Raw genomic sequence first — 25,560 nt, forward strand, 5'->3', positions numbered from 1 at the left:
CTACTGACTCTGAAAAACACCAAAAGAAAGATGCCCAGGGTCTCTGCTCATCTGCGTGAATGTGCCTTAGGCATGCTACAAGGAGGCATGAGGACTGCAGATGTGGCCAGGGCAATAAATTGCAATGTCCGTACTGTGAGAGCTACAGGGAGACAGGACAGACAGCTGATTGTCCTCGCAGTGGCAGACCACGTGTAACAACACCTGCACAGGATCGGTACATCCAAACTTCACACCTGCAGGACAGGTACAGGATGGCAATAACAACTGCCTGAGTTACACCAGGAACGTACAATCCCTCCATCAGTGCTCAGACTGTCCCCAATAGGCTGAGAGAGGCTGGACTGAGGGCTTGTAGGCCTGTTGTAAGGCAGGTCCTCACCAGACATCACCGGCAACAACGTTGCCTATGGGCACAAACCCACCGTCGCTGGACCAGACAGGACTGGCAAAAAGTGCTCTTCACTGACGAGTCGCGGTTCTGTCTCACCAGGGGTGATGGTCGGATTCGCGTTTATCATCGAAGGAATGAGCGTTACACTGAGGCCTATACTCTGGAGCGGGATCGATTTGGAGGTGGAGGGTCCATCATGGTCTGAGGTGGTGTGTCACAGCATCATCGGACTGAGCTTGTTGTCATTGCAGGAAATCTCTGGGGACCAGAGGTGGCGGAACGGAATACTAGGATTGGGGTGTAGGGTTTGAGCAGAGCCTGAAGGTAGAGAGGGGCTTGCTGCTCCGTAGGCAAGTGCCATGGTCTTGTAGTGGATGCGCGCTCCGACTGGAAGCCTGTGGAGTGTGCAGAGGAGCAGGGTGACATGGGAGAATTTGGGAAGGTTTAACACCAGGCAGGCTGCAGCATTCTGTTTATTTGATTTCTTTGCCTCTGTTTCTCCTAGCTTAGAGTGTAGCTCTACAATGCCTAGTCAGCCATTACGCAATATTGAACTACCTACCTCCCTCTCTCTTGCAGTATCGCTGATTTGATTTCCCTCTCTTTTTCTCCCTCTCATCCTTTGTCTCTCCCTCTCTTGCTGTATTTCTCCCTCAATTTCTCTCTACCTCTTTCTCTCTCTCTTTTTTTCTCTTGCTGTATTGCTCCTTTGTCTCCTCTCTGCTTATCCTCCTCTCTCTCTCTCTCTTACAATATTGCTCCCTTGCCTCCTCTCTCTACTCTTCTTCACTCTTTTGTTAACTCAGTGTCACTTGTTTTTTCTGTCTCTGATTTCTTTGCCTCTGTTTCTCCTTGACCACTGACTCTCCTCTTAGGTCCCAGCCATCATGAAAGAGCCGTGGTGGATTTAAACAAAGACAGATACAGGTAACTGCCAAAATAAAGGAAACACCAACATAAAGTGTCTTAATAGGGCGTTGGGCCACCACGAGCCAGAATGGCTTCAGTGCACCTTGACATATATTATACAATTGTCTGGAACTCTATTGGAGAGATGAAGACACCATTCTTCCATGAGAAATTCCATAATTTGGTGTTTTGTTACTGGTGGTGGAAAACGCTGTCTCAAGCGCCACTCCAGAAACTCCCATAAATGTTCAATTGGGTTGAGATCTGGTGTCTGAGAGGGCCATGGCGTATAGTTTACACCATTTTCATGCTCATTTAAGTGACCACTCGTGCCCTGTGGGTGGGGGCATTGTCATCCTATGGGGGCAGAGCCATTGTAGCCAAAATAATCGCCTGCCCAGCATTTGTATACATGACCCAAAGCATGATGGGATGTTTATTGCTTAATTAACTCTGGAACCACACCTGTGTGGAAGCACCTGCTTTCAATATACTTTGTATTCCTCATTTACTCAAGTGTTTCCTTTATTTTGGAAGTTAACTGTATGTAGGGCCAGGGGTTCTTCCTGGTCACGTCATGGAAACACTCCAGAACCTAGTAATATGCTAAATGTTATTTAAACTGTGCATTGTATTGACATATAGTACCAGTCAGAAGTTTGGACACACCAACTCATTCAATGATTTTTCTTTATTTTTACTATTTTCTACATTGTAGAATAATAGTGAAGACATCAAAACTATAATCATAACACATATAGAATCAAAAAAGTGTTAAGCAAATCAAAATATATTTTAGATTCTTCAAAGTAGCCACCCTTTGCCTTGATGAAAGCTTTGCACACTCTTGGCATTCTCTCAACCAGCTTCATGCGGAATGCTTTTCCAACAGTCTTGAAGGAGTTCCCACATATGCTGAGTACTTTTGGCTGCTTTTACTACACTCTACCAACTAATCCCAAACCATCTCAATTGGGTTGAGGTCGGGTGATTGTGGCTAGGTCATCTGATGCAGAACTCCATCACTCTCCTTCTTGGTCAAATAGCCCTTACACAGCCTGAAGGTGTGTTAGGTCATTGTCCTGTTGAAAACAAATTATCGTCCCACTAAGCGCAAACCAGATGGGATGGTGTATCGCTGCATAATGGTGTGGTAGCCATGCTGGTTAAGTTATTTATTCTAAATAAATAATTGACAGTCACCAGCAAAACACCCCCACACCACACCTGCAGAGATCATCTGTTCACTGACTCTAAGTCTCTCACACAGCGGTTGCATCCAAAAATCTTAAATTTGGACTCATTAGACTAAAGGACAGATTTCCATGTCCATTGCTCGTATTTCTTGGCCCAAGCAAGTATTTTCTACATATTGGCGTCCTTTAGTAGTGTTTTTTTTGCAGAAATTCAACCATGAAGGCCTGATTCACACAGTCTCCTCTGAAAAGTTGATGTTGAGATGTCTGTTACTTGAACTCTGTGAAGCATTTATTTGTGCTGCAATTTCTGAGGCTGGTAACTCTAATGAACTTATCCTCTGCAGCAGAGGTAACTCTGGGTCTTTGTTTCCTGTGGCGGTCCTCATGAGAGCCAGATTCATCATAGCGCGTTTTTGCAACTGCACTTGAAGAAACTTTCAATATTTTCCGTATTGACTGACCTTCATGTCTTAAAGTAATGATGGACTGTTGTTTCGCTTTGCTTATTTGAGCTGTTCTAGCCATAATTTGGACTTGGTCTTTTACCAAATATGGCTATCTTCTGTATACCACCCCTACATTGTCACAACACAACTGATTGGCTCAAACTCATTAAGAAGGAAAGAAATTCCACAAATTAACTTTTAACAGCTTTTAACAGTTTCAAAAGCATTCCAGTTGACTACCTCATGAAGCTGGTTGAGAGAATGCCAAGAGTGTGCAAACCTGTCATCAAGGCAAAGGGTGTCTACTTTGAAGAATCTCAAATATAAAATATAATTTTCTTTGTTTAAAACTTTTTTGGTTACTACATGATTCCAAATGTGTTATATCATAGTTTTGATGCCTTCATTAATAGTAAATAGTAAAAATGAAGAAAAACCCTGGAATGAGTAGGTGTCCAAACTTTTGACTGGTACTGTATGTATTGCACTGTGAGATATATGTCCTTCCCGCACACACACACCCATGGACACACAAACTCTTTCTCTCTCACACACACATACGTTCCCTAACTGTGTTGTGTGGTTTGTCCCCAGGGTCAGGGTATCCCTACACTCAGGCTCCACCCCGGGACTTTCTGTCTGGTAAACCCAAACAACCGTTATGATTATCATCACATCCTAACGTATTAAAACATTATTAAACAATAATAAGACCTACTGAACTGTATTAAACACATTGATGGTGGGTCCTCACACCTTATTAATAACGGCATCAATTAAACAACAACACCATCTGTCTGTCTCAGTGTGAAGGCTTCATATTGTGTCTTCTGATGCTGTGTGTGTGTGTGTGTGTGTGTGTGTGTGTGTGTGTGTGTGTGTGTGTGTGTGTGTGTGTGTGTGTGTGTGTGTGTGTGTGTGTGTGTGTGTGTGTGTGTGTGTGTACATGTTTTACTATACTTCTGAGTACCAGAATAGCAAACCAACTAAAATTGAGATAAGTGAGGACAGTGTGTCAGTAACAGGTTGAACTAGGACTGGCACAATTACTGTATAACCATGTAACCAATGGTTATGGATGAAGACCATCATAAGAATTAAATAACTGTCATAATAACTGTCATAAATAACTGTCAAACTTGGTTGCCTCTTGCTGAAACAAGGGTAAGTGCTATCCGGGATTCTTGGGACGTCCCTACAGTGCCCTAAACCATAACCCTTATCTAACCCTAAGCTTAACCCTTACCTTAAATCTATCATTTTTCTGTAAATAGAATATTATAGAAGGGTCCAGAAACTTTTTGTGATTTCACTTGTTTTAGAGAAACTTACTGCAACCAGCGATTTTAATTTCCTCATCCTCATTGTGCAGTACTGGGGCTCTGAGAAAACATGAACAAATTATCCAAAAACACCTGACTACATTATTTTAGAAACAGAAATGCTCTCACTGTAGTGATGCAGGTCTTTAGATGTTTTACACGTGAAATTTTGTCATTCTTAATTTGATCCGCAAAGTTATTATCTATTTTGTGCGACTCCAGCCGTTTCCTTTATCCAGCTGTTCTGTTCTGTGTAACCTGCTGCTACAGGTAACTGCCACAATAAAGGAAACTTGGTGTCTTAATAGGGCGTTGGGCCAACACAAGTCGCCAGAACATGCCTTGGCATAGTCTACAAGTGTCTGGAACTTCCTGTGTGGAAGCATCTGCTTTCAATATACTTTGTATCCCTCATTTGCTCAAATGTTTCCTTTATTTTGGCAGTTACCTGTAGAACGGACAGAGGTATCGCTCCAGTTGCAACAAAATGGAATATAACATTGCAGATAAAGTTCGGCATGACAATTTCATGTGTACAACATCTTAAGATCTGCATAATTTCTAAAAGGACGTATTTGGGTGTTTTTCAGAGCCACGCAACCTGACGTTCTAATGAGGGTTTAGCATGAAATGTCAATGTCATTTATACACATTTTAAACACTTTTATTTATTTTACTATGTCTTTTGTACATTTTTGGGGGCCAAACGACATGTTGTGAAAAAAGACAATAGTTGGAAGAGTTGCAGTGTTAATTGATAATAATGCCATTGTTAATTATACTGAACAAAAATATAAACGCATAAATGCAATGATTTCAATGATTTTACTGAGGTACAGTTCATATAAGGAAATCAGTCAATTGAAATAAATTCATTAGGCCCTAATCTATGGATTTCACAACACTGGGCAGGGGAGCAGCCATGGGTAGGCCAATCGGAATTTGTTTTCCCCACAAAAGGGCTTTATTACAGACATAAATACTCCTCAGTTTCATCAGCTGTCCGGGTGACTGGCTTCAGACGATCCCGCAGGTGAAGAAGCTGAATCTGGAGGTCCTTGGCTGGCATGGTTACACATGGTCTGCGGTTGTGAGGCCGGTTAGACGTACTGCCAAATTCTCTAAAATGACATTGGAGGTGGCTTATGGTAGAGAAAATAACATTAAATTCTCTGGCTACAGCTCTGGTCAACATTCCTGCAGTCAGCATGCCAATTGCACACTCCCTCAAAACTTGAGACATCTGTGGCATTGTGTTGTGTGACAATACTGCACATTTTAGAGTGGCCTTTTATTGTCCCCAACACAAGTTGCACCTGTGTAATGATCATGCTGTTTAATCAGCTTCTTGGTATACCACACCTGTCAGGTGGATGGATTATCTTGGCGAAGGAAAAATGCTCACTAACAGGGATGTAAACAAATTTGTGAACCAAATTTGAGAGAAGCTTTTTGTGCGAGTGGAACATTTCTGGGATCTTTTATTTCACCTAATGAAACATGGGACCAGACTTTACATGTTACGTTTATATTTTTGTTTAGTATAGATGCTTTTTTTCATTAATTTGTCTATTTTCTCATTAACCATATGCTCTATCCACTAGAAACTCAAGGAGAATATGGACCCAGATATACAATATGTATACTAAAAATGAAGTTATTGAAGTATAAATTACAAAAGTTACCATAGATTCCAATAACTTTGGTAAATAAATGACTGGCAGATTTGCATCATTAGCTATAACCCATCACCTCATCGTGCCCCAGCTACATACAGCTTATAGAGTAGTGGGTTTCTCAAGAGGGAGTAACTTTGTTCTGGTGAAAATGGAAAATTACTACTATCCTTCTTTCTCTCTACACACACACAAACACTAGCTACGCTGCCTGAAGTCATGCATTAATCAATGGTGTGTGTACTTGTGTGAGGGGAAAACTACAGCTCTTTTCTGCCCAGAGTTATTATTCTAGACTAATAAAGAGAAATAAATGTAGCATGGGTCTCGTCTGGAGAGAGACGGATGGCTTTGATTAAGCAGTGAGAACTGCAGTGTGACAGAGTGATCAATATACAGGCCAGTTCACCCTGCTTTAAGAACACTAAAATGATCCATGACCACACTACACGCACACACACTCTTATTAATGCCTTAATTAACAGGCCCTGTCTGCCTGCTGTGTGTGTGGGTGTGGGTGTGCGTGCGCTGCCGCTCTATTTGGTCCCGAGGCAACTGTTACAGACCAGAGGTGGTGTTTTAATGGGTGTACAGTGCATTCGGAAAGTTTTCAGACCCCTTGACTGTTTCCACATTTTGTTACATTACAGCCTTATTCTAAAATGGATTAAATAGTTAGCCAATCTACACACAATACCCCATAATGACAAAGCAAAAACAAGTTCAGACATTTTTGGAAATGTATAAAATAAAATAAACTATCACATTTACATAAGTATTCAGACCCTTTACTCAGTACTTTGTTGAAGCACCTTTTGCAGCGATTAATGCCTCAAGTCTTCTTGGGTATGATGCTACAAGCTTGGCACACCTGTATTTGGGGAGTTCCTCACATTCTTCTCTGCAGATCCTCTCAAGCTCTGTCCGGTTGGATGGGGAGCATCGCTGCACAGGTCTCTATTTTCAGGTCTCTCCAGATCGGATTCAAGTACGGGCTCTGGCTGGGCCACTCAAGGACATTTAGAGACTTGTCCAAAAGCCAATCCTGCGTTATCTTGGCTGTGTGCTTAGAGTCGTTGTCCTGTTGGAAGGTGAACCTTTGCTCGAGTCTGAGGTCCTGAGCGCTCTGGAGCAGGTTTTCATCAAGGATCTCTCTGTACTTTGCTCCATTCGTCTTTCCCTCTCCTGACTTGACTCACAGTCCCTGCCGCTGAAAAACATCACCACAGCATGATGCTGCCACCACCATGCTTCACCATAGGGATGGTGCCAAGTTTCCTCCAGATGTGACGCTTGGGATTCAGGCCAAAGAGTTCAATCTTGTTTTCATGAGACAAGAAAATCTTGTTTTTCATGGTGTGAGAGTCTTTAGGTGGCCTTTGGCCAACTCCAAGCGGGCTGTCATGTGCCTTTTACTGAGGAGTGGCTTCCGTCTGGCCACTCTGCCATAAAGGCCTGATTTGTGGAGTGCTGCAGAGATGGTTGTCCATCTGGAAGGTTCTCCTATCTCCACAGAGGAACTCTGGAGCTCTGTCAGAATGACCATCAGGGTTCTTGGTCACATCCCTGACCAAGGCCTTTCTCCCCTGATTGCTCAGTTTGCCCGGGCGGCCAGCTCTTGAAAGAGTCTTGGTGGTTCCAAACTTCTTCCATTTAATAATGATGACTCCTTGCTGTCCTCCTGATGACTCTTTGCTGCCCCAGTCCACTTGGCTGTGCTGCTAATCCAGTTTCAACTGTTCTGCCTGCGGCTATGGAACCCAGACCTGTTCACCGGACGTGCTACCTGTCCCAGACCTGCTGTTTTCAACTCTCTAGCGACAGCAGGAGCGGTAGAGATACTCTGAATGATCGGCTATGAAAAGCCAACTGACATTTACTCCTGAGGTGCTGACCTGTTGCACCCTCGACAACCACTGTGATTATTATTATTTGACCCTGCTGGTCATCTATGAACATTTGAACATCTTGACCATGTTCTGTTATAATCTCCACCCAGCACAGCCAAAAGAGGACTGGCCACCCCTCAGAGCCTGGTTCCTCTCTAGGTATCTTCCTAGGTTTTGGCCTTTCTAGGGAGTTTTTCCTAGCCACCGTGCTTCTACACCTGCATTGCTTGCTGTTTGGGGTTTTAGGCTGGGTTTCTGTACAGCACCTTGTGACATCAGCTGATGTAAGAAGGGCTTTATAAATACATTTGATATGATTTTGATTTGATTGAGGCCACAATGTTCTTGGGGACCTTCAATGTTGCAGAAATGTTTTGGTACCATTCCCCAGATCCGGGCCTCAACACAATCCTGTCTCAGATGGGTGGATTGGCGGCCATTGCAAGTGTACCCATAGGAGCAAAGCAGGAAGTAAAAGCAGGAAGTGTACCCATCAATCTGTTTTGTGATTTGTTGAATCAACTCAAATTACATTACAAAATGTACAACACAGCAACTTTAAGGCATGTTTTGTTATTTATTTTAAACAAACAATCTACGACGAAGTTGACTCTTACAACGGGGGGTCATTTTAGCGAACATTCTACCATGGAAATGATTGCTTCACGATACCAGGCAGCCATTGCGAGGCTACCCATGAGTTTACCAGTCAAATTGCCATGGTTAGAGGTTCCACACCCCTTCTATTCAATTTATTTCTGTGTAAACCTGTGCTCTCATAATCTATTTTATATGTATTACACGTATCTATACAACTATTGGCATTAATATGTATGTGCATAATTGAGTGTCTACATAACGTGAAATGCCTACAGTATATATTTATGCACATTATAAAATGTGTTTCAAAATCATTGTGATGAGGTGTGTGTCAGCAGAATGGTTGAAACAGTGTGAAAAGTGCGTTGTGTAGCTGCAGTGAACTGCAGAGTGGAAGAGCTGACTCTGCACCATGAGAGAGACGGAGAGGGGGACCGGAAAAGTCAAGGTTGAGAGTTAGACGGGGGAGTGGAATGAAGGAGAGTGGGGTCAGGAAGAGAGGGGGAGTTTGAGAATGAGAGGGAAAGGGAAAGTGAGAGGGAGGGCTTGGGAGAGGAAAAATAAAGGCCCAAAAGAGGGGGAGCACAGAAGGGGACTAAGTGAGAGAAATTGAATGAGAGAGGAAGATGGATAAAGAGAAGGGCAGATGAACAGTAAAGGTTGAAAGAAAGAGGGGAGGGAGGGAGGGAGGGAGGGAGGGAGGGAGGGAGGGAGGGAGGGAGGGAGAGAGAGAGGGAGAGAGGGAGGGAGGGAGGGAGGGAGAGAGGGAGGGAGGGAGGGAGAAAGAGAGGGAGGGAGAAAGAGAGGGAGTGAAAGAAAGCAGCAGGTTTTTCTGCCCTTTGGTAAGCCAGGAAATTAAGCAGCAATCACAGCCTACTGCTCCCCTGTGTGTCACCATTGATTATTACCCTGGCTCTCGATCCATCTCTCTCTCTTTCTGTCTCTCCATCACTCTCTTTCTCATCACTCTCACTCCATTATTTTCTCCATCACTCCACCTCTCTCTCATCAATCGCCCTATCATATCGCCCTCTCTCCAACTTTCTCTCTCACTCCTAACATTCTCTCTCCACCTTCTATCTCTTACACACACATTCACACTTTTCCACTTATGGTAATGATTCCTCATTGTGATCGTAAATGGCACCATCTGGCCTTCTACAGTCAAGAGTTAACTGTTGTTTTAATGGGCCACCTCTGGTGAGAGGTTTTAGTTACTGTAAGGGGAGGGGACAAGGGACATGTGATAAACATCATCATTGTTCTCATCATCATCATGATTAGCATCATCTTCATCATTTCGTCCTCTCCAACATCATTACCCTCAAACATCATTATTGCCCTCACTAACCATCATCATCACTGCACTGCCATCATAATCAATTTTGTGATAAAAAACAGTGGCATACTGGGTCAGAAGCTGTGTTCTAAAAGTCATCTGATTACGTAACATGTTACGTAATCAGATTCATTTTATGAGTAATGTAATAAAGTAACGTGTTACTTTTTCAAATTGGGAAATATTATTACAGTTACTTTGTCAAACAACGTGTGCATTAGTTTCAGAATCATATCTCTACCTGGTGCGTGTTTCCACGAGCCGATCTTGATTTGTTTCCTCATTTAGTGCTCAAGCAAGCGGAGAAAGTCTGTTTGGAAAAATGTCATGACAGCTGCTGTCCATAGGAATGTATAAAGGGCACACCTCTGATCTTTGCATTTATCGCTTCTGCCCATATAGGACTTTCCCTTCTAGTGGCAAGTGTGCCCGCTATACATCTCTATGGGTCCGGGTACATGCGGTCTACAATCAGAACTGGCGGCTTGAGAAAAAGATTTTGAATGAAACGATCACGCAACAGATCAATGTACTGTCTACACTCATTTTATGAAATAGTTTTCATTAAATAGGTTTTAATCATGTCAACAACAACAACATCTTTAAAGTTCTGATAGCTGGGCCTCCCGATTGGCGCAGCTGTCTTAGGCACTGCATCGCAGTGCTCGAGGCGTCACTACAGATCCGGGTTCGATTGGTGAGGCTGGCTTCCAGTTTAAGTGGGCGGGTGTTAAGAAGCGCGGTTGGCGGGTCATGTTTCAGATGACGCATGACACTCAACCTTCACCTCCCGAGCCCGTTGGGGAGTTGCAGCGAAGAGACAAGATCGAAAATTGGGAGAAAAACTGTGTAATACAAAAACATAAATAAGAAGAAGAATAAGAAGAAGAAAGTTCTGATAGCTAAGGATTCCACAACGGGGTTAGCTTCTTTGGCTGGGACCACAAGTTGTGTCCCGGATTCGTACAAAAAAATACAATAGCTAATGGTTAGCCATCATGCTAACAGATCAAGATAATGCTAGCCGTGCTAGAGTCAAAACACCAGGTGTATTTGTGTCTACGTCTGGGCTCAAATGCGCTAGGTGTGAGATGATATCTACACAGGAGGAGGAACATCCAGTTAGAGTCATTAAAACTCGATTTTCAACCACTCCACAAATTTCTTGTTAACAAACTATAGTTTTGGCAAGTCGGTTAAGACATCTACTTTGTGCATGACATGTAATTTTTCCAACAATTGTTTACAGACAGATTATTTCACTGTATCACAATTCCAGTGGGTCAGAAGTTTACATAAGTTTACATAGAATGACTGAGAGATTTATCTGTTGGTCATGATGAGTGGCACCTGGTGAGAGTCCTCCCTCTACTCACCATCCATCTGGGTTATTTAATGTGTGTGTCAGCCATCAGTAGACCAGACAGACTTACCCTCAGGTATTCTTCCACCCCCCAGAGCCCCCCTGGCTCACCCACCCATTCACCCATCAGACTAATGGCTTGGCTGATAGCTGGGCTCAGGCTATAGGTGCTGACATACACTGAGCTCAGACCTCCTCGGGAAGCTCTGGTTGCACCTGCTCTTAACACACGCTTTCCTAAACACACACACACTTCGAGCAGAATGAGCGCTCTGGGGGTTAGCTCCGGCTTTCAGGTCTTCTGTCATCACCACCTGTCTTGCACTGAGCCCTAAAACAGAACAGGAGTTTTCACCTTAGTGTTTTAATCAGTTATCATCCTGTCATGCCAGTCTCCCTCATGGCTGGAGTAATTTCATTGCATTTCCCTTTACAAGCGTAAATCCCCACTAGAGAAGGGGGTATAGAAGTAGGCAGCGAAGCGAGAGGGAGAGTTTGTGTCATTACGCCATTAACCAGCAATGAGACATGTCATAGAGTACGTTTTACATATGCATTCTAATAATTCAGTATTAAACTGTTTATGGCAATAGTCATGTAAACACCTTACTCTGCTTATCTTAATCAGTGTAAGGTCAAAATCAAAGTAAGCATACTGCATACAGGATCTTTAGGTAAATGTATATTCATCTGACTATCTACAATAATTCTATTATTTTGTGCATGTAACCATGCTCAGTGTGATGTGAAGTCATAAGCTGGTAAGTCGTTCCCATATACTGGGTGGTGGCGTGATGGAGGAACACAACAAGGCGTTTACCCGAGACTGAGCCACTGTATTTACATCTCATTTACATAAACATCCTCCCATCCCTAAACATCTCATTAGCATAAGGAAGCCATCTATGGGAGATGTTGCTGTGAGAGAGTGATGAGCAGGGAGGGGGAGGTTGTGTTTTATAGGGGTTAGACTACAGTCAAGGAGGGAAGGGTTGTGTTTTATAGGGGTTACACTACAGTCAGGGAGGGAAGGGTTGTGTTTTATAGGGGTTAGACTACAGTCAAGGAGGGAAGGGTTGTGTTTTATAGGGGTTAGACTACAGTCGAGGAGGGAAGGGTTGTGTTTTATAGGGGTTACACTACAGTCAAGGAGGGAAGGGTTGTGTTTTATAGGGGTTACACTACAGTCAGGGAGGGAAGGGTTGTGTTTTATAGGGGTTAGACTACAGTCAGGGAGGGAAGGGTTGTGTTTTATAGGGGTTAGACTACAGTCAAGGAGGGAAGGGTTGTGTTTTATAGGGGTTAGACTACAGTCGAGGAGGGAAGGGTTGTGTTTTATAGGGGTTAGACTACAGTCAGGGAGGGAAGGGTTGTGTTTTATAGGGGTTAGACTACAGTCAAGGAGGGAAGGGTTGTGTTTTATAGGGGTTAGACTACAGTCAGGGAGGGAAGGGTTGTGTTTTATAGGGGTTAGACTACAGTCAGGGAGGGAAGGGTTGTGTTTTATAGGGGTTACACTACAGTCAGGGAGGGAAGGGTTGTGTTTTATAGGGGTTAGACTACAGTCAAGGAGGGAAGGGTTGTGTTTTATAGGGGTTAGACTACAGTCGAGGAGGGAAGGGTTGTGTTTTATAGGGGTTACACTACAGTCAAGGAGGGAAGGGTTGTGTTTTATAGGGGTTACACTACAGTCAGGGAGGGAAGGGTTGTGTTTTATAGGGGTTAGACTACAGTCAGGGAGGGAAGGGTTGTGTTTTATAGGGGTTAGACTACAGTCAAGGAGGGAAGGGTTGTGTTTTATAGGGGTTAGACTACAGTCAGGGAGGGAAGGGTTGTGTTTTATAGGGGTTAGACTACAGTCAGGGAGGGAAGGGTTGTGTTTTATAGGGGTTAGACTACAGTCAAGGAGGGAAGGGTTGTGTTTTATAGGGGTTAGACTACAGTCAGGGAGGGAAGGGTTGTGTTTTATAGGGGTTAGACTACAGTCAGGGAGGGAAGGGTTGTGTTTTATAGGGGTTACACTACAGTCAGGGAGGGAAGGGTTGTGTTTTATAGGGGTTAGACTACAGTCAGGGAGGGAAGGGTTGTGTTTTATAGGGGTTAGACTACAGTCAGGGAGGGAAGGGTTGTGTTTTATAGGGGTTAGACTACAGTCAAGGAGGGAAGGGTTGTGTTTTATAGGGGTTAGACTACAGTCAAGGAGGGAAGGGTTGTGTTTTATAGGGGTTAGACTACAGTCAGGGAGGGAAGGGTTGTGTTTTATAGGGGTTAGACTACAGTCAGGGAGGGAAGGGTTGTGTTTTATAGGGGTTAGACTACAGTCAAGGAGGGAAGGGTTGTGTTTTATAGGGGTTAGACTACAGTCAAGGAGGGAAGGGTTGTGTTTTATAGGGGTTAGACTACAGTCAGGGAGGGAAGGGTTGTGTTTTATAGGGGTTAGACTACAGTCAGGGAGGGAAGGGTTGTGTTTTATAGGGGTTAGACTACAGTCAAGGAGGGAAGGGTTGTGTTTTATAGGGGTTAGACTACAGTCAGGGAGGGAAGGGTTGTGTTTTATAGGGGTTAGACTACAGTCAGGGAGGGAAGGGTTGTGTTTTATAAGGGTTACACTACAGTCAAGGAGGGAAGGGTTGTGTTTTATAGGGGTTACACTACAGTCAAGGAGGGAAGGGTTGTGTTTTATAGGGGTTACACTACAGTCAAGGAGGGAAGGGTTGTGTTTTATAGGGGTTAGACTACAGTCAGGGAGGGAAGGGTTGTGTTTTATAGGGGTTAGACTACAGTCAGGGAGGGAAGGGTTGTGTTTTATAGGGGTTAGACTACAGTCAAGGAGGGAAGGGTTGTGTTTTATAGGGGTTACACTACAGTCAGGGAGGGAAGGGTTGTGTTTTATAGGGGTTAGACTACAGTCAGGGAGGGAAGGGTTGTGTTTTATAGGGGTTAGACTACAGTCAGGGAGGGAAGGGTTGTGTTTTATAGGGGTTAGACTACAGTCAAGGAGGGAAGGGTTGTGTTTTATAGGGGTTACACTACAGTCAGGGAGGGAAGGGTTGTGTTTTATAGGGGTTAGACTACAGTCAAGGAGGGAAGGGTTGTGTTTTATAGGGGTTAGACTACAGTCAGGGAGGGAAGGGTTGTGTTTTATAGGGGTTAGACTACAGTCAAGGAGGGAAGGGTTGTGTTTTATAGGGGTTAGACTACAGTCAGGGAGGGAAGGGTTGTGTTTTATAGGGGTTAGACTACAGTCAAGGAGGGAAGGGTTGTGTTTTATAGGGGTTAGACTACAGTCAAGGAGGGAAGGGTTGTGTTTTATAGGGGTTACACTACAGTCAGGGAGGGAAGGGTTGTGTTTTATAGGGGTTAGACTACAGTCAGGGAGGGAAGGGTTGTGTTTTATAGGGGTTAGACTACAGTCAAGGAGGGAAGGGTTGTGTTTTATAGGGGTTAGACTACAGTCAAGGAGGGAAGGGTTGTGTTTTATAGGGGTTAGACTACAGTCAGGGAGGGAAGGGTTGTGTTTTATAGGGGTTAGACTACAGTCAGGGAGGGAAGGGTTGTGTTTTATAGGGGTTAGACTACAGTCAGGGAGGGAAGGGTTGTGTTTTATAGGGGTTAGACTACAGTCAAGGAGGGAAGGGTTGTGTTTTATAGGGGTTAGACTACAGTCAGGGAGGGAAGGGTTGTGTTTTATAGGGGTTAGACTACAGTCAGGGAGGGAAGGGTTGTGTTTTATAGGGGTTAGACTACAGTCAGGGAGGGAAGGGTTGTGTTTTATAGGGGTTAGACTACAGTCAGGGAGGGAAGGGTTGTGTTTTATAGGGGTTAGACTACAGTCAGGGAGGGAAGGGTTGTGTTTTATAGGGGTTAGACTACAGTCAAGGAGGGAAGGGTTGTGTTTTATAGGGGTTAGACTACAGTCAGGGAGGGAAGGGTTGTGTTTTATAGGGGTTAGACTACAGTCAAGGAGGGAAGGGTTGTGTTTTATAGGGGTTAGACTACAGTCAAGGAGGGAAGGGTTGTGTTTTATAGGGGTTAGACTACAGTCAGGGAGGGAAGGGTTGTGTTTTATAGGGTTACACTACAGTCAGGGAGGGAAGGGTTGTGTTTTATAGGGGTTAGACTACAGTCAGGGAGGGAAGGGTTGTGTTTTATAGGGGTTAGACTACAGTCAGGGAGGGAAGGGTTGTGTTTTATAGGGGTTAGACTACAGTCAAGGAGGGAAGGGTTGTGTTTTATAGGGGTTAGACTACAGTCAGGGAGGGAAGGGTTGTGTTTTATAGGGTTACACTACAGTCAGGGAGGGAAGGGTTGTGTTTTATAGGGGTTAGACTACAGTCAGGGAGGGAAGGGTTGTGTTTTATAGGGGTTAGACTAGTCAGTGTTTAGGAGTATGGACATGGCTGGGTCTGCTGAATCTCTCCCTTTTTCTTCCTTCTCCTGTCGGCTTCGCCGTCTCCCTCATGCACTTTTTTTGGTATTTTTCTCCCTCCCTCTCTTCCTCTCTCTCCTAGTTGATATGTACAAGTTAAAGAGCTGAGTGGTGTGGTTTTCTGTCCCGTTCTATCCTAATGCCATTTGCTGGTGGTCGTACACATAGCCAAGCAGGCCTTGCTTATTGTCTCTCTTTCTTATGTATGAGCATCTAATGTATGCACCCTCCCTCTGATACGCCTTATTGGCATGAGTGAATGGAACATTTATGATGGAGGTTATTTTTAATTTAGTAAACTGTCACCTTGCATAACAAACGGAGTGGATCATTAGAATAATTACGTCTCACATAAGATGTTCTGTATTCTGTCGGTATGGTGTATTCACAATTGGTGTCTTATTTTCCTTTATGCCCGTACTCATTTACTCCCTGTATTCACTATTTCCTTTCTCTCACTTGTTCATCTTCACTCATTCATTCTCTCAGCCATTTAGAGCTTGGCACTGGAAGCGGACGCATTCTGTATCCAAGGCAACCTAAATTAGTCTCAGCAGGTATGTGGGTATTATTGCTAGAGGCAGAGAGAGGGAGAGAGGGAGAGAGGGAGAGAGGGAGAGAGAGAGAGAGAGAGAGAAAGCGTAAAAAAAGAAGGCTAAAGGATAGTCCAAGAGAGACAGGAGAGGAGAAGGAGACGGAGGAGCAAAGAAACTAGGGAAAGAGGAAGAAAAGAAAAGTGGAAAGAGAGAGAAAGCGAAGAAGGTTCCAGTAAGGAGAGAAAGACATACCAAGAGAAGAGATAGAAGGTAGAAAAGGAAAAAGAAGGATAGGAGTAATGAAAGAAGTTAAGCAGTGGGTTGAAGAGTGATGAGGAAGAGTGATGAGAAAGAGAGATGGTGAGGAAGGGTGGAAGACAGGATGGGGTGAATGAGAAATTGAAGAGAAGAGAGGATAGGGATGGAGGGGAATGGCATGCAGGTTATTGCTTGCCATAAAGAATGACGCTGGTAAGCTTTTTAATGTGTGTACTGTGTACCCAAGGAAAACCAGTGAGCCATAGCAGCACAGACGGAGCTAACCACATTACTGCTCAGAGACCAGACAAGATTACACCTGCTGTTGGTTGAAACACACACACTTGTATATGTACATGTATATGTTTGCATGTACATGCTCTCACACACGCAAACAGACAGAGGCAGGTAGCCTAGCGGTTAAGAGCGTTGGGACAGTAACCGAAAGGTTGCTGGTTTGAAACCCGAGCCGACTAGAGGAAACGTCTGCCGATGTTCCCTTGAGCAAGGAACTTAACCCTAATTGCTCTGGATGCTGACTAGAGAACAGAAGGGGCTCTTAGAACACAGCTGGGCTGTGGGTGAGATGATGCAACACACACACATACATTGCTTTTCACTGCTTAAATAAGCAGTGTGTGTGTTAGACAGACAGTGAAGGTGTTGATTGGAGATTGTGTGCGTAGCCTAGCGTACTAACAACATGCATGTTGCTCTGTCGCCATTCCTGCCTCAGGACAATCTATTCCCCTATATGATAGTACACACAGGACAATCTATTCCCCTATATGATAGTACACACAGGACAATCTATTCCCCTATATGATAGTACACACAGGACAATCTATTCCCCTATATGATAGTACACACAGGACAATCTATTCCCCTATATGATAGTACACACAGGACAATCTATTCCCCTATATGATAGTACACACAGGACAATCTATTCCCCTATATGATAGTACACACAGGCTGTACTATACATAATGAAGGAGAGTGGAGAGACAGAGATGGGGAGAGCAATACTACATTAGATGAGAAGGAAAAGAAAGGCAGGAAGAGAGAGGAAGAGGGGGAGACTGAAAGAAGATTTTATACTTTTTTTTTATTCTCCCTTTCCTCTGACAGAATCTTGTAGTGTGGTAAAGTAGCATTAGTGTGGTTTAGTACATTGGTGAGATGAGAGGAGACAGAATTAGATGAGAGGGGAGCAGAGCAGTACTCGTGTTAGGACAGTGTGGAGTGTCTGATGTGACACAGTTGTTAAAGTTGAGGACTAGAGGTGCCCCTGCTGCTAGACCTCTTCACTCTGAGAGGAGAAATGAGGGCAGGAGAGAGGGAGAGAGTGGAGGAAAATAGGGGAGGAACTGGTAGAGGAGGCAGTACAGTATGTGTGTGGGGGGTGGGGGTGGGGGTGGGGGGTAGAAAGAGGAGAGGATTGGAGTAAGAGCTGTGTGAATAAAAAAACAGCCCCATGTAAAATTATACTAGAGGTGCCTGTGCAAAAGTTGACATCAACAAATGGGCAGTTGTGGGTGCAGGGGTTTACGTTGTATGGTGAGTATGTGTAGTCCTGACTCCAAGGTGGGTAATGTAGTTTTAACAATGCTAAAGTTCTCTCCTCAGTCTGTAAGATGTGTTGGTTTGTTTGTTTTGTAGTTCTGACGGACTTGACTGACTAGTACTGTAGTAGTAAGTGTTGTTGTTGTCTAACAGTGTGCACCTGTATCTCTCTTCCCTCCAGTCTGTACGTTGCGCTGTCAGAAGTTCCTCATCTCTCGTGTTGGTGAAGACTGGATCTTCCTCATCCTCCTCGGTCTACTCATGGCTCTGGTCAGCTGGGTGGTCGACTTCGCTATCGCCATCTGTCTACAAGGTAGGAGGAGGGAGTTGAAGGGAGGGAGTTGAAGGGAGGGAGTTGAAGGGAGGGTGTTGGGGAGGGAAGGTGAGGTAGACTTGGTCTAATGACGACTCTGGTCAGCTGTACACTCCGTTCCTTTGGCTGAATCCTTTCATCTGACATCTCTCCTGCATGCAGCTAAATAAGACATTATGCCACACACCAGATAATCTCAGACACTGTGTTTTACTCACGTACATCCCTCCAACCAGGGTGTGTGTGTTCATGGTGAGCTGCAGTGCAGATTACTGTCTCCCTGAGCTGCATGCAGGTGTGTGTTTGTGAGTATGATTAGCTTAAATCTGGTTTAATGTCATCTTTGCGGCATGAAACTGTGTGTGCGCATGTGTGTGTACGATTAGCTTAAATGTGGTTTAGTTAAATTTTTGCAGCGTGAAACTGTGTTTGTGTGCTGGTAGCATGTATGCTGTGTGTTCAGCAGGTGTGTGGGTGTCAATGTGCTTTATCTTCAGTCAAACACACATTTACACACATTGCTGTGGTGTGTGTGTGTGTCAGATGGTAGACTGCATGTGGAGAAAGTAGAGAGGGGAGAAGAGTGAGTCATCTAGAAACCAGACGCTCATCCCCACATTCTCCACACAGGCACATCCACATTTTGATCTCTCCCTGTAATGAAGTCATTTTTAGGAGAGGAGTCCTGCGGGTTCTACTGTTGTCAGATATTTTGTCGCTGTACTCATGAGTAGGGTTGGGATTTGCCAGGAACCTCACGATACAATATTATCACGATACTTAGGTGCCGATAGGTATTGTGATTCTCATGATTTATATATGTTTTCACGATTTATATATTGGATGTACTTTTACTTTATGATTGACACCAAGTTGATATTGGTCTGTGTGCCTCCACAGCACAGAAGTGGATGTACGGAGGCCTGGAGAGTAATGTGTTTCTCCAGTACCTGGCCTGGGTCACCTACCCTGTGGTGCTCATCACCTTCTCAGCTGGCTTCACACAGATACTGGCCCCACAGGCCGTAGGTAAGACACACACACACACACACACACACACACACACACACACACACACACCCTGACTGCACCATAGCACCATAACCCCCTCTCCCCCTCTAGGTTCAGGTATCCCAGAGATGAAGACCATTCTGAGGGGTGTAGTGCTGAAAGAATACCTCACCTTTAAAACCTTTGTGGCCAAAGTGATCGGCCTCACCTGTGCCCTGGGCAGTGGCATGCCTCTGGGAAAGGAGGTAACAGACACACTCAGTACAAATTATTCTCACCACACACACACCTCTGACGCGTACACACACATACGCTGTTCTCACAGTCAGGCTTGTATGAGTGTGTCACATGTTGCTGCCAGTACAGTACAGTCTGTTCCACTAGTTTTGCAGACACACACTCCATTTGACAGCCAGCAGATGCAATCTGGCTTGAAGGCTCCTAAAATCAATCAATATATCTGGGATTGATAGGACAAGGGGTTGTCACAGTGAAACACAGAGACTGGTGCTGGCGTGGGGTTGTGGTTACACGTGGACCAAGATTTTTAGGAAATCATTCACAAGACATTCTCTCTCCCTCTCTAGGGTCCGTTTGTTCACATTGCCAGTCTGTGTGCTGCACTCCTCAGCAAGTTCATGTCTCTGTTTGGTGGAATCTACGAGGTAAACCACACCTGGACAAATACACACACACACAAGTTACCACATTGTTATCAATATGATCTTTCAGAAGGAAACACCATGCAGAAATATGTTCAACCATTTATTACGAAATGAATAATGCAAGTCTTGTCGATATAGGCTCTGCTCCTTCAGGGTAGCTCAATGCCCAAGCAAAGCGTCAATATACACTGAACAAAAATATAAAGGCAACATGTAAAGTGTTGGTCCCATGTTTCATGAACTGAAATAAAAGATCCCAGAAATGTTCCATACGCACAAAAAGCTTCTCTCACATTTTGTGCACAAATTTGTTTACATCGCTATTAGTACGAATAAATGAAAATGTATGCACTTACGTTTTCTCTCTAGGAAAGAGTTCTGCTAAATGTCTAAAATTGAGAAAAAATATAAATGTATGCACTCACTACTGTAAGCAGCTCTGGATAAGAGTTCTGCTAAATGACTCAAATGTAAATGTGTTAGTGAGCATTTCTCCTTTGCCAAGATAATCAATCCACAGATGCTGATTAAACACCATAATCATTACACAGGTGGACCTTGTGCCGGGGACAATAAAAGGCTGTGATGGGGTGTGTTAACTGAGAGCACAGGCTCTGCCTGAAGCTAGCATAGGAACAAACCAAGTATATAGTAGTCACGAGACTAATCTGCTACATTTATCATCATATTTAAACCACAGTACCACCACAGTACATCTTATCACCATATCTATCATCTACTGTAGCCACTGATCATGCAGTCAGACCAACTCCACTATGGTTGAGATGACATAGTAATTCACTGAACAGGCTCATTTCTCCCTTAAGACAGAACTGTACTGTAGTTTAGCTATGTACGGAAAAGTTTCCTTGTTTCTCTGAACTCCTAAATCAGGCCGATCGACATCTTTCTCTCTCTCCCTCCCTCTCCCTCTACTCTCTCTGATGGGGGTAAAATAAGCTGTGAAATTTCTGTCAGTGCTTAGGAGGAGCTGTGAGAAACACACACTTCTGATTCTCCAATCTGTTTGTTCCTCTTCCTAATCGACTGCTCCTGTCTGTGGCGGCTTAAAACCAGGCCCGTTAGTGGGCTAGCTCAGAGGAAAGACAAGACTTGGCGAAGAAGAGAAAAACATGTCACACATTGCCAGTTTAGAGAATGTTTTCTGTCTTGACTGTTCCGAAGGAGCACATGTCCAGAATGCGTAGGTATTTCTTTGCTTACACACACACACAGTACGTATATTTACACAAGTAACATAATAAATATTTAAACTAGCATTTTATTTGCTAACTAATTAAAAACATCTCATGTGTAATCTCCCTAGCTATACTATAGGGAGCGATAAATAAATGTAGAGATACATAAATTAAGAAAAGTTTTGAAAGCAAGGGAGAGAGAGATGGCGGTAAAGACGGACAACCAGGCAAAAAGGAGTAGAGAGATAGAAAGTTGAAAGACTATGTTTGTTCCGCTTGGGCCTTAGGGGACAGAGGGAATGAGAGAGAGGGAATCTTTGATTCATATCTCTGTACTCTGAAGATGAGAGTCCCCTGTTCCCTCTGTCAGTGTGTGTGTGAAGGGACGGGGGCTGGGGGGGGCAGGGGCAATGAAGAATCTTTGAAGCAAACCCCCAAGTGTGGAGAAGTCCTTTGCTACATACCCCTGTCTGTCTGTCTGTCTGTCTGTCTGTCTGTCTGTCTGTCTGTCTGTCTGTCTGTCTGTCTGTCTGTCTGTCTGTCTCCCCTTAATCTTCTTCTCCTTCTCTCCCTTGGCTCCCTCGGCTCCCTCTAGCCTCTTTCTCCTTCCCTCATCCTCTCTCTCTTTCTCCCTCCTCTCTGTGTTGTATCTGTACTGTATATTAATATGGTGCATTTTATGGCATACTAATGACAAGTGTGTGTGTGTGGTGGGGTTTAGTACACATTCACACTGACCTCTCTGTTTCACTAACATGCTGCTTAAAGGAGCCAAGCCTCATAGGAAACAAGGTAAAGCATGGCTGGAGATGAAGGGAAGAACATCCACCATAACTTCCTCCTCGCCAGAACTCCATATCCCATCTCTCTACCACCTATTTAAATGACATATCTGTAATCCATCTGTAGTCCCATGCCATACTGTGTTTGCAGAGGTTGTACTACATTCGAACGTACCATGTGGTTGTTTGGGCAGTGTCAGAGATCCAATCTCTCTGTGCCATCTCCCAAAGTAAAGCAATTCAATATTATCAAAACTGTTTTATGAAAGACGTTTTATATTTGCAGGAATGCTCTTCGCTATTTTGAGTGCTGAGGAAAGGAAACTATGAGAGTTGAGAAACTATGAGAGCATGCTGCTTGGTTTTGGCACCAAGGCTTTAGTTTTTTGTGATTCCACACAAATTACTCTTCCATCAATGCATTTGTTCATTCAAATATTACCTACAAAGTGATCATGTTTAGGAATAAACACTTTAGCGCTCAAGCTAAAGTGGAGAAGGGCTCTTCATATTTCCTGGTCGGAGTAAGTATGACAGGCAAACAGAGGAAAACGTTTTAACTCAGAATTTCCCAAGCTCGGTCCTGGGAACCCCAAGGGATGCATGTTTTGGTGTGTGCCCTAGCACTACACAGCTAAACCAAAACATGCATCCCTTGGAGTCCCCAGGACTGAGTTTGGGGAAACGCGGAATTAATGAAATGTACCCATTTGAATCTCCAAGAATTGTACTTATTAGTGCCTCATGAGCTTAGTTCAGTCCTTGCATCCATAGCTCTGTCCATGAATTTGAGAGTGGATACATTTCTTCAGCCCTATCCCTCAGCTTTTTACTGAAACGGGTGGGAGGAGGCTTTGTTATTGTTTCATGGTGAAATGCGTTATGGGTAAAAATAATTTTAACTCTGCATTTCATCCACAACAGCTCTGACAAGGGAAGGTTGGGCTATACTTGCTGCTGTGCATGCTAATTGCTAACAGGCATTAGTGAGACCTGCCCTGGGGGAAGTCAGTGGGCTGACTTATTGATTTAAATCTAGTTTATATTGCTCTTCGTCCTGTTTATTATTTTGTAAATAATGTAGTAGCTTACTTTTGGCACTTATTTATTCCCCATTTTTGCACATAAAAGACCTCCCCTTGGACAGAAAAACATAACATCCTTGTATGCCTCCTTCCACACTGCTAGGTCTACATCCACCCGACAACGGCCTAGCCTACCTCATAGGGTGTGTGTGTCTGTAAATGTAAATACGCCTCTCCGTATGGGTTTACAGAATGAGTCGAGGAACATTGAGATGTTGGCAGCTGCTTGTGCTGTGGGGGTCGGCTGCTGTTTCGCTGCCCCTATTGGAGGTGAGTGACACCAACATCCCACTAGACACAAACTCGTTCAATCAATGTTGTTTCAGTGTAATTTGTCAACGTATTCTGACGTGGAATCTATGTTGGATTTGAAAAAAGTTATCAACATAAACTGTTTTGAGGGTGACATTTCAACATGATCATGGTAACCAAATATCAACATAGACAAACCTTGTATAAAATGTGTTGAATTTGTACCTTTTAAAACAATGTCAGATCTTCTAAGTTATATCCACTATCAGGAAAAAAACTATAGGCTGGGCAGCACCTACTGTAGAATTGATCAATTTACAGCTACCCTTGGTCTCCCATCCAGGGTTTTAACATAGCCTAGTCCTTAGCTGTGAAGACTGTCACTGACTATTACCAATGTGCTGTCCTGAGAATGATTGTTGAGAGAGCTTTTTTTTATCTAGGCAAGTCAGTTAAGAACAATTTCTTATTTTCAATGACAGCCTAGGAACAGTGGGTTAACTGCCTTGTTCAGGGGCAGAACAACAGATTTGTACCTTGTCAGCTCTGGGATTTGAACTTGCACCCTTTCAATTACTAGCCCAACGCTCTAACCACTAGGCTACCCTGCCACTTAAAAATTAAATAGATTCACTGTTGCTATCGAAGTCATTCCAAAGGATGGGTTTAACAGAGCAAATGAGATGTCACCATGCTATATCACTCTTATATCATCAATGATGCTATTTAGGCCTATATATACGCATAGCATTTAGCAAAGTCATCAACAGCTAGTGTCTCAATTCATTCCAGGATTCAACAAAAATAGACTACATAGGCCTATGATTTCAATCTCTGGTTGATTTCAAATGTAATGAAATGTAGTGATATTGAATTGTTAGGTTGTCAACTCAACCAAATATAAAAATGTTTTATTATTATATTTGTATTGTACTTTTTACCCCTTTTTCGGGATATCCATCGCTGCAACTCCTGTACCGACTCGGGAGAGGTGAAAGTCGAGAGCCATGCGTCCTTCAAAACACGACCCTGCCAAGCTGCACTGCTTCTTAACACACTGCTCGCATAACCCGGAAGCCAGCCGCACCAATGTGTCGGAGGAAACACTGTACAACTGGCGACCGAAGTCAGCATGCATGCGCCCGGCCCGCCACAAGGAGTCGCTAGAGCGGGGGACAAGGACATCGACATCCCGGCCGGCAAAACCCTCCCCTAACCCGGACGACGCTGGGCCAATTGTGCGCCGCCTCATTGGTCTCCCAGTCGCGGCCGGCTGCGACACAGCCTCGGATCAAACCCGGGTCTGCAGTGACACCTCTAGCACTGCGATGCGGTGCCTTAGACCGCTGTGCCACTCGGGAGGCCCAAATATAAAAATGTTGAAGGAGAGTTCCATCTGTGCCACTGACTTAGTCTGGCTTTAATTCCAGTTTGTCTACAAATTAATTATTGATATGTTGGATTCACGTCTCCATCTCAACCAAAAATCTATGTTAAAGAATAGGACTAAATCAAACATGAATTTAAAGTGCATTTACATTTTGGTTTGATTTGATTTAGTGGTAACACAATTGAATTTCAACTCACTTTTGGCAGTCTTTTTGAGTGGGTAAATATATAGGTTGTGATCTCATTGATCAACGTCTCAACTAAATATTACACAATTATTCAGCTTGAAATTACGCGGTGTGCCCAGTGGGATAACACTCACTGACAGATACACTGGCTGGGTCAGAGATTGCAAGGTTTGCTCTTCCCCCTTCACATAGTTACTTTGATCATGTTCCTGTGTGTTCCTGAGAAATTGATTAATGTGTGTGTGTTTTGTAGGTGTGCTGTTCAGTATTGAGGTAACATCTACGTTCTTTGCGGTGAGGAATTACTGGAGAGGGTTCTTCGCTGCTACCTTCAGTGCCTTCATCTTCAGAGTCCTGGCTGTGTGGAATAAAGACGAGGGTAAGACCGGTCTACATGTATACTGAATGAAAATATAAACGCAACATGTAAAGTGTTTGTTTCATGAGCTGAAATAAAATATCCCAGAAATGTTCCATATGCACAAATAGCTTATTTGTCATCCCTGTTCGTGAGCATTTCTCCTTTGCCAAGATAATCCATCCACTTGACAGGTGTGGCATATCAAGAAGCTGATTAAATAGCATGATTATCACACAGGTGCACCTTGTGCTGAGGACAATAAAAGGCCACTCTAAAATGTGCAGTTTTGTCACACAACACAGTTTTGCCACAGATGCCTCCAGTTTTTTTTGGGCGCGTGCAATTGGCATGCTGACTACAGGAATGTCCACCAGAGCTGTTGCCAGAGA

At 43.8% G+C, this 25,560-nt stretch overlaps 1 protein-coding gene across 3 annotated transcripts in view; it reads left to right on the forward strand.

Annotated features, from left to right (window-relative positions):
* LOC115163618 (chloride channel protein 2) overlaps positions 1-25,560 on the forward strand; it is a 182,934-nt gene that overhangs the window by 96,215 nt on the left and 61,159 nt on the right. For 2 of the 3 annotated variants that reach the window (XM_029715644.1, XM_029715646.1), the window contains exons 3-9: positions 3,543-3,590; positions 18,108-18,239; positions 19,140-19,268; positions 19,362-19,495; positions 19,838-19,915; positions 23,173-23,251; positions 25,064-25,189. In XM_029715644.1, coding sequence (XP_029571504.1) covers positions 3,543-3,590; positions 18,108-18,239; positions 19,140-19,268; positions 19,362-19,495; positions 19,838-19,915; positions 23,173-23,251; positions 25,064-25,189 — 726 coding nt within the window. The remainder of the gene's footprint in view (positions 1-3,542; positions 3,591-18,107; positions 18,240-19,139; positions 19,269-19,361; positions 19,496-19,837; positions 19,916-23,172; positions 23,252-25,063; positions 25,190-25,560) is intronic. The other variant, XM_029715645.1, reaches the window with a different exon arrangement.

The sequence above is a fragment of the Salmo trutta genome, chromosome 26 (genome assembly GCF_901001165.1).
Source record: "Salmo trutta chromosome 26, fSalTru1.1, whole genome shotgun sequence".
NCBI classification, from domain to species: Eukaryota; Metazoa; Chordata; class Actinopteri; order Salmoniformes; family Salmonidae; genus Salmo; species Salmo trutta.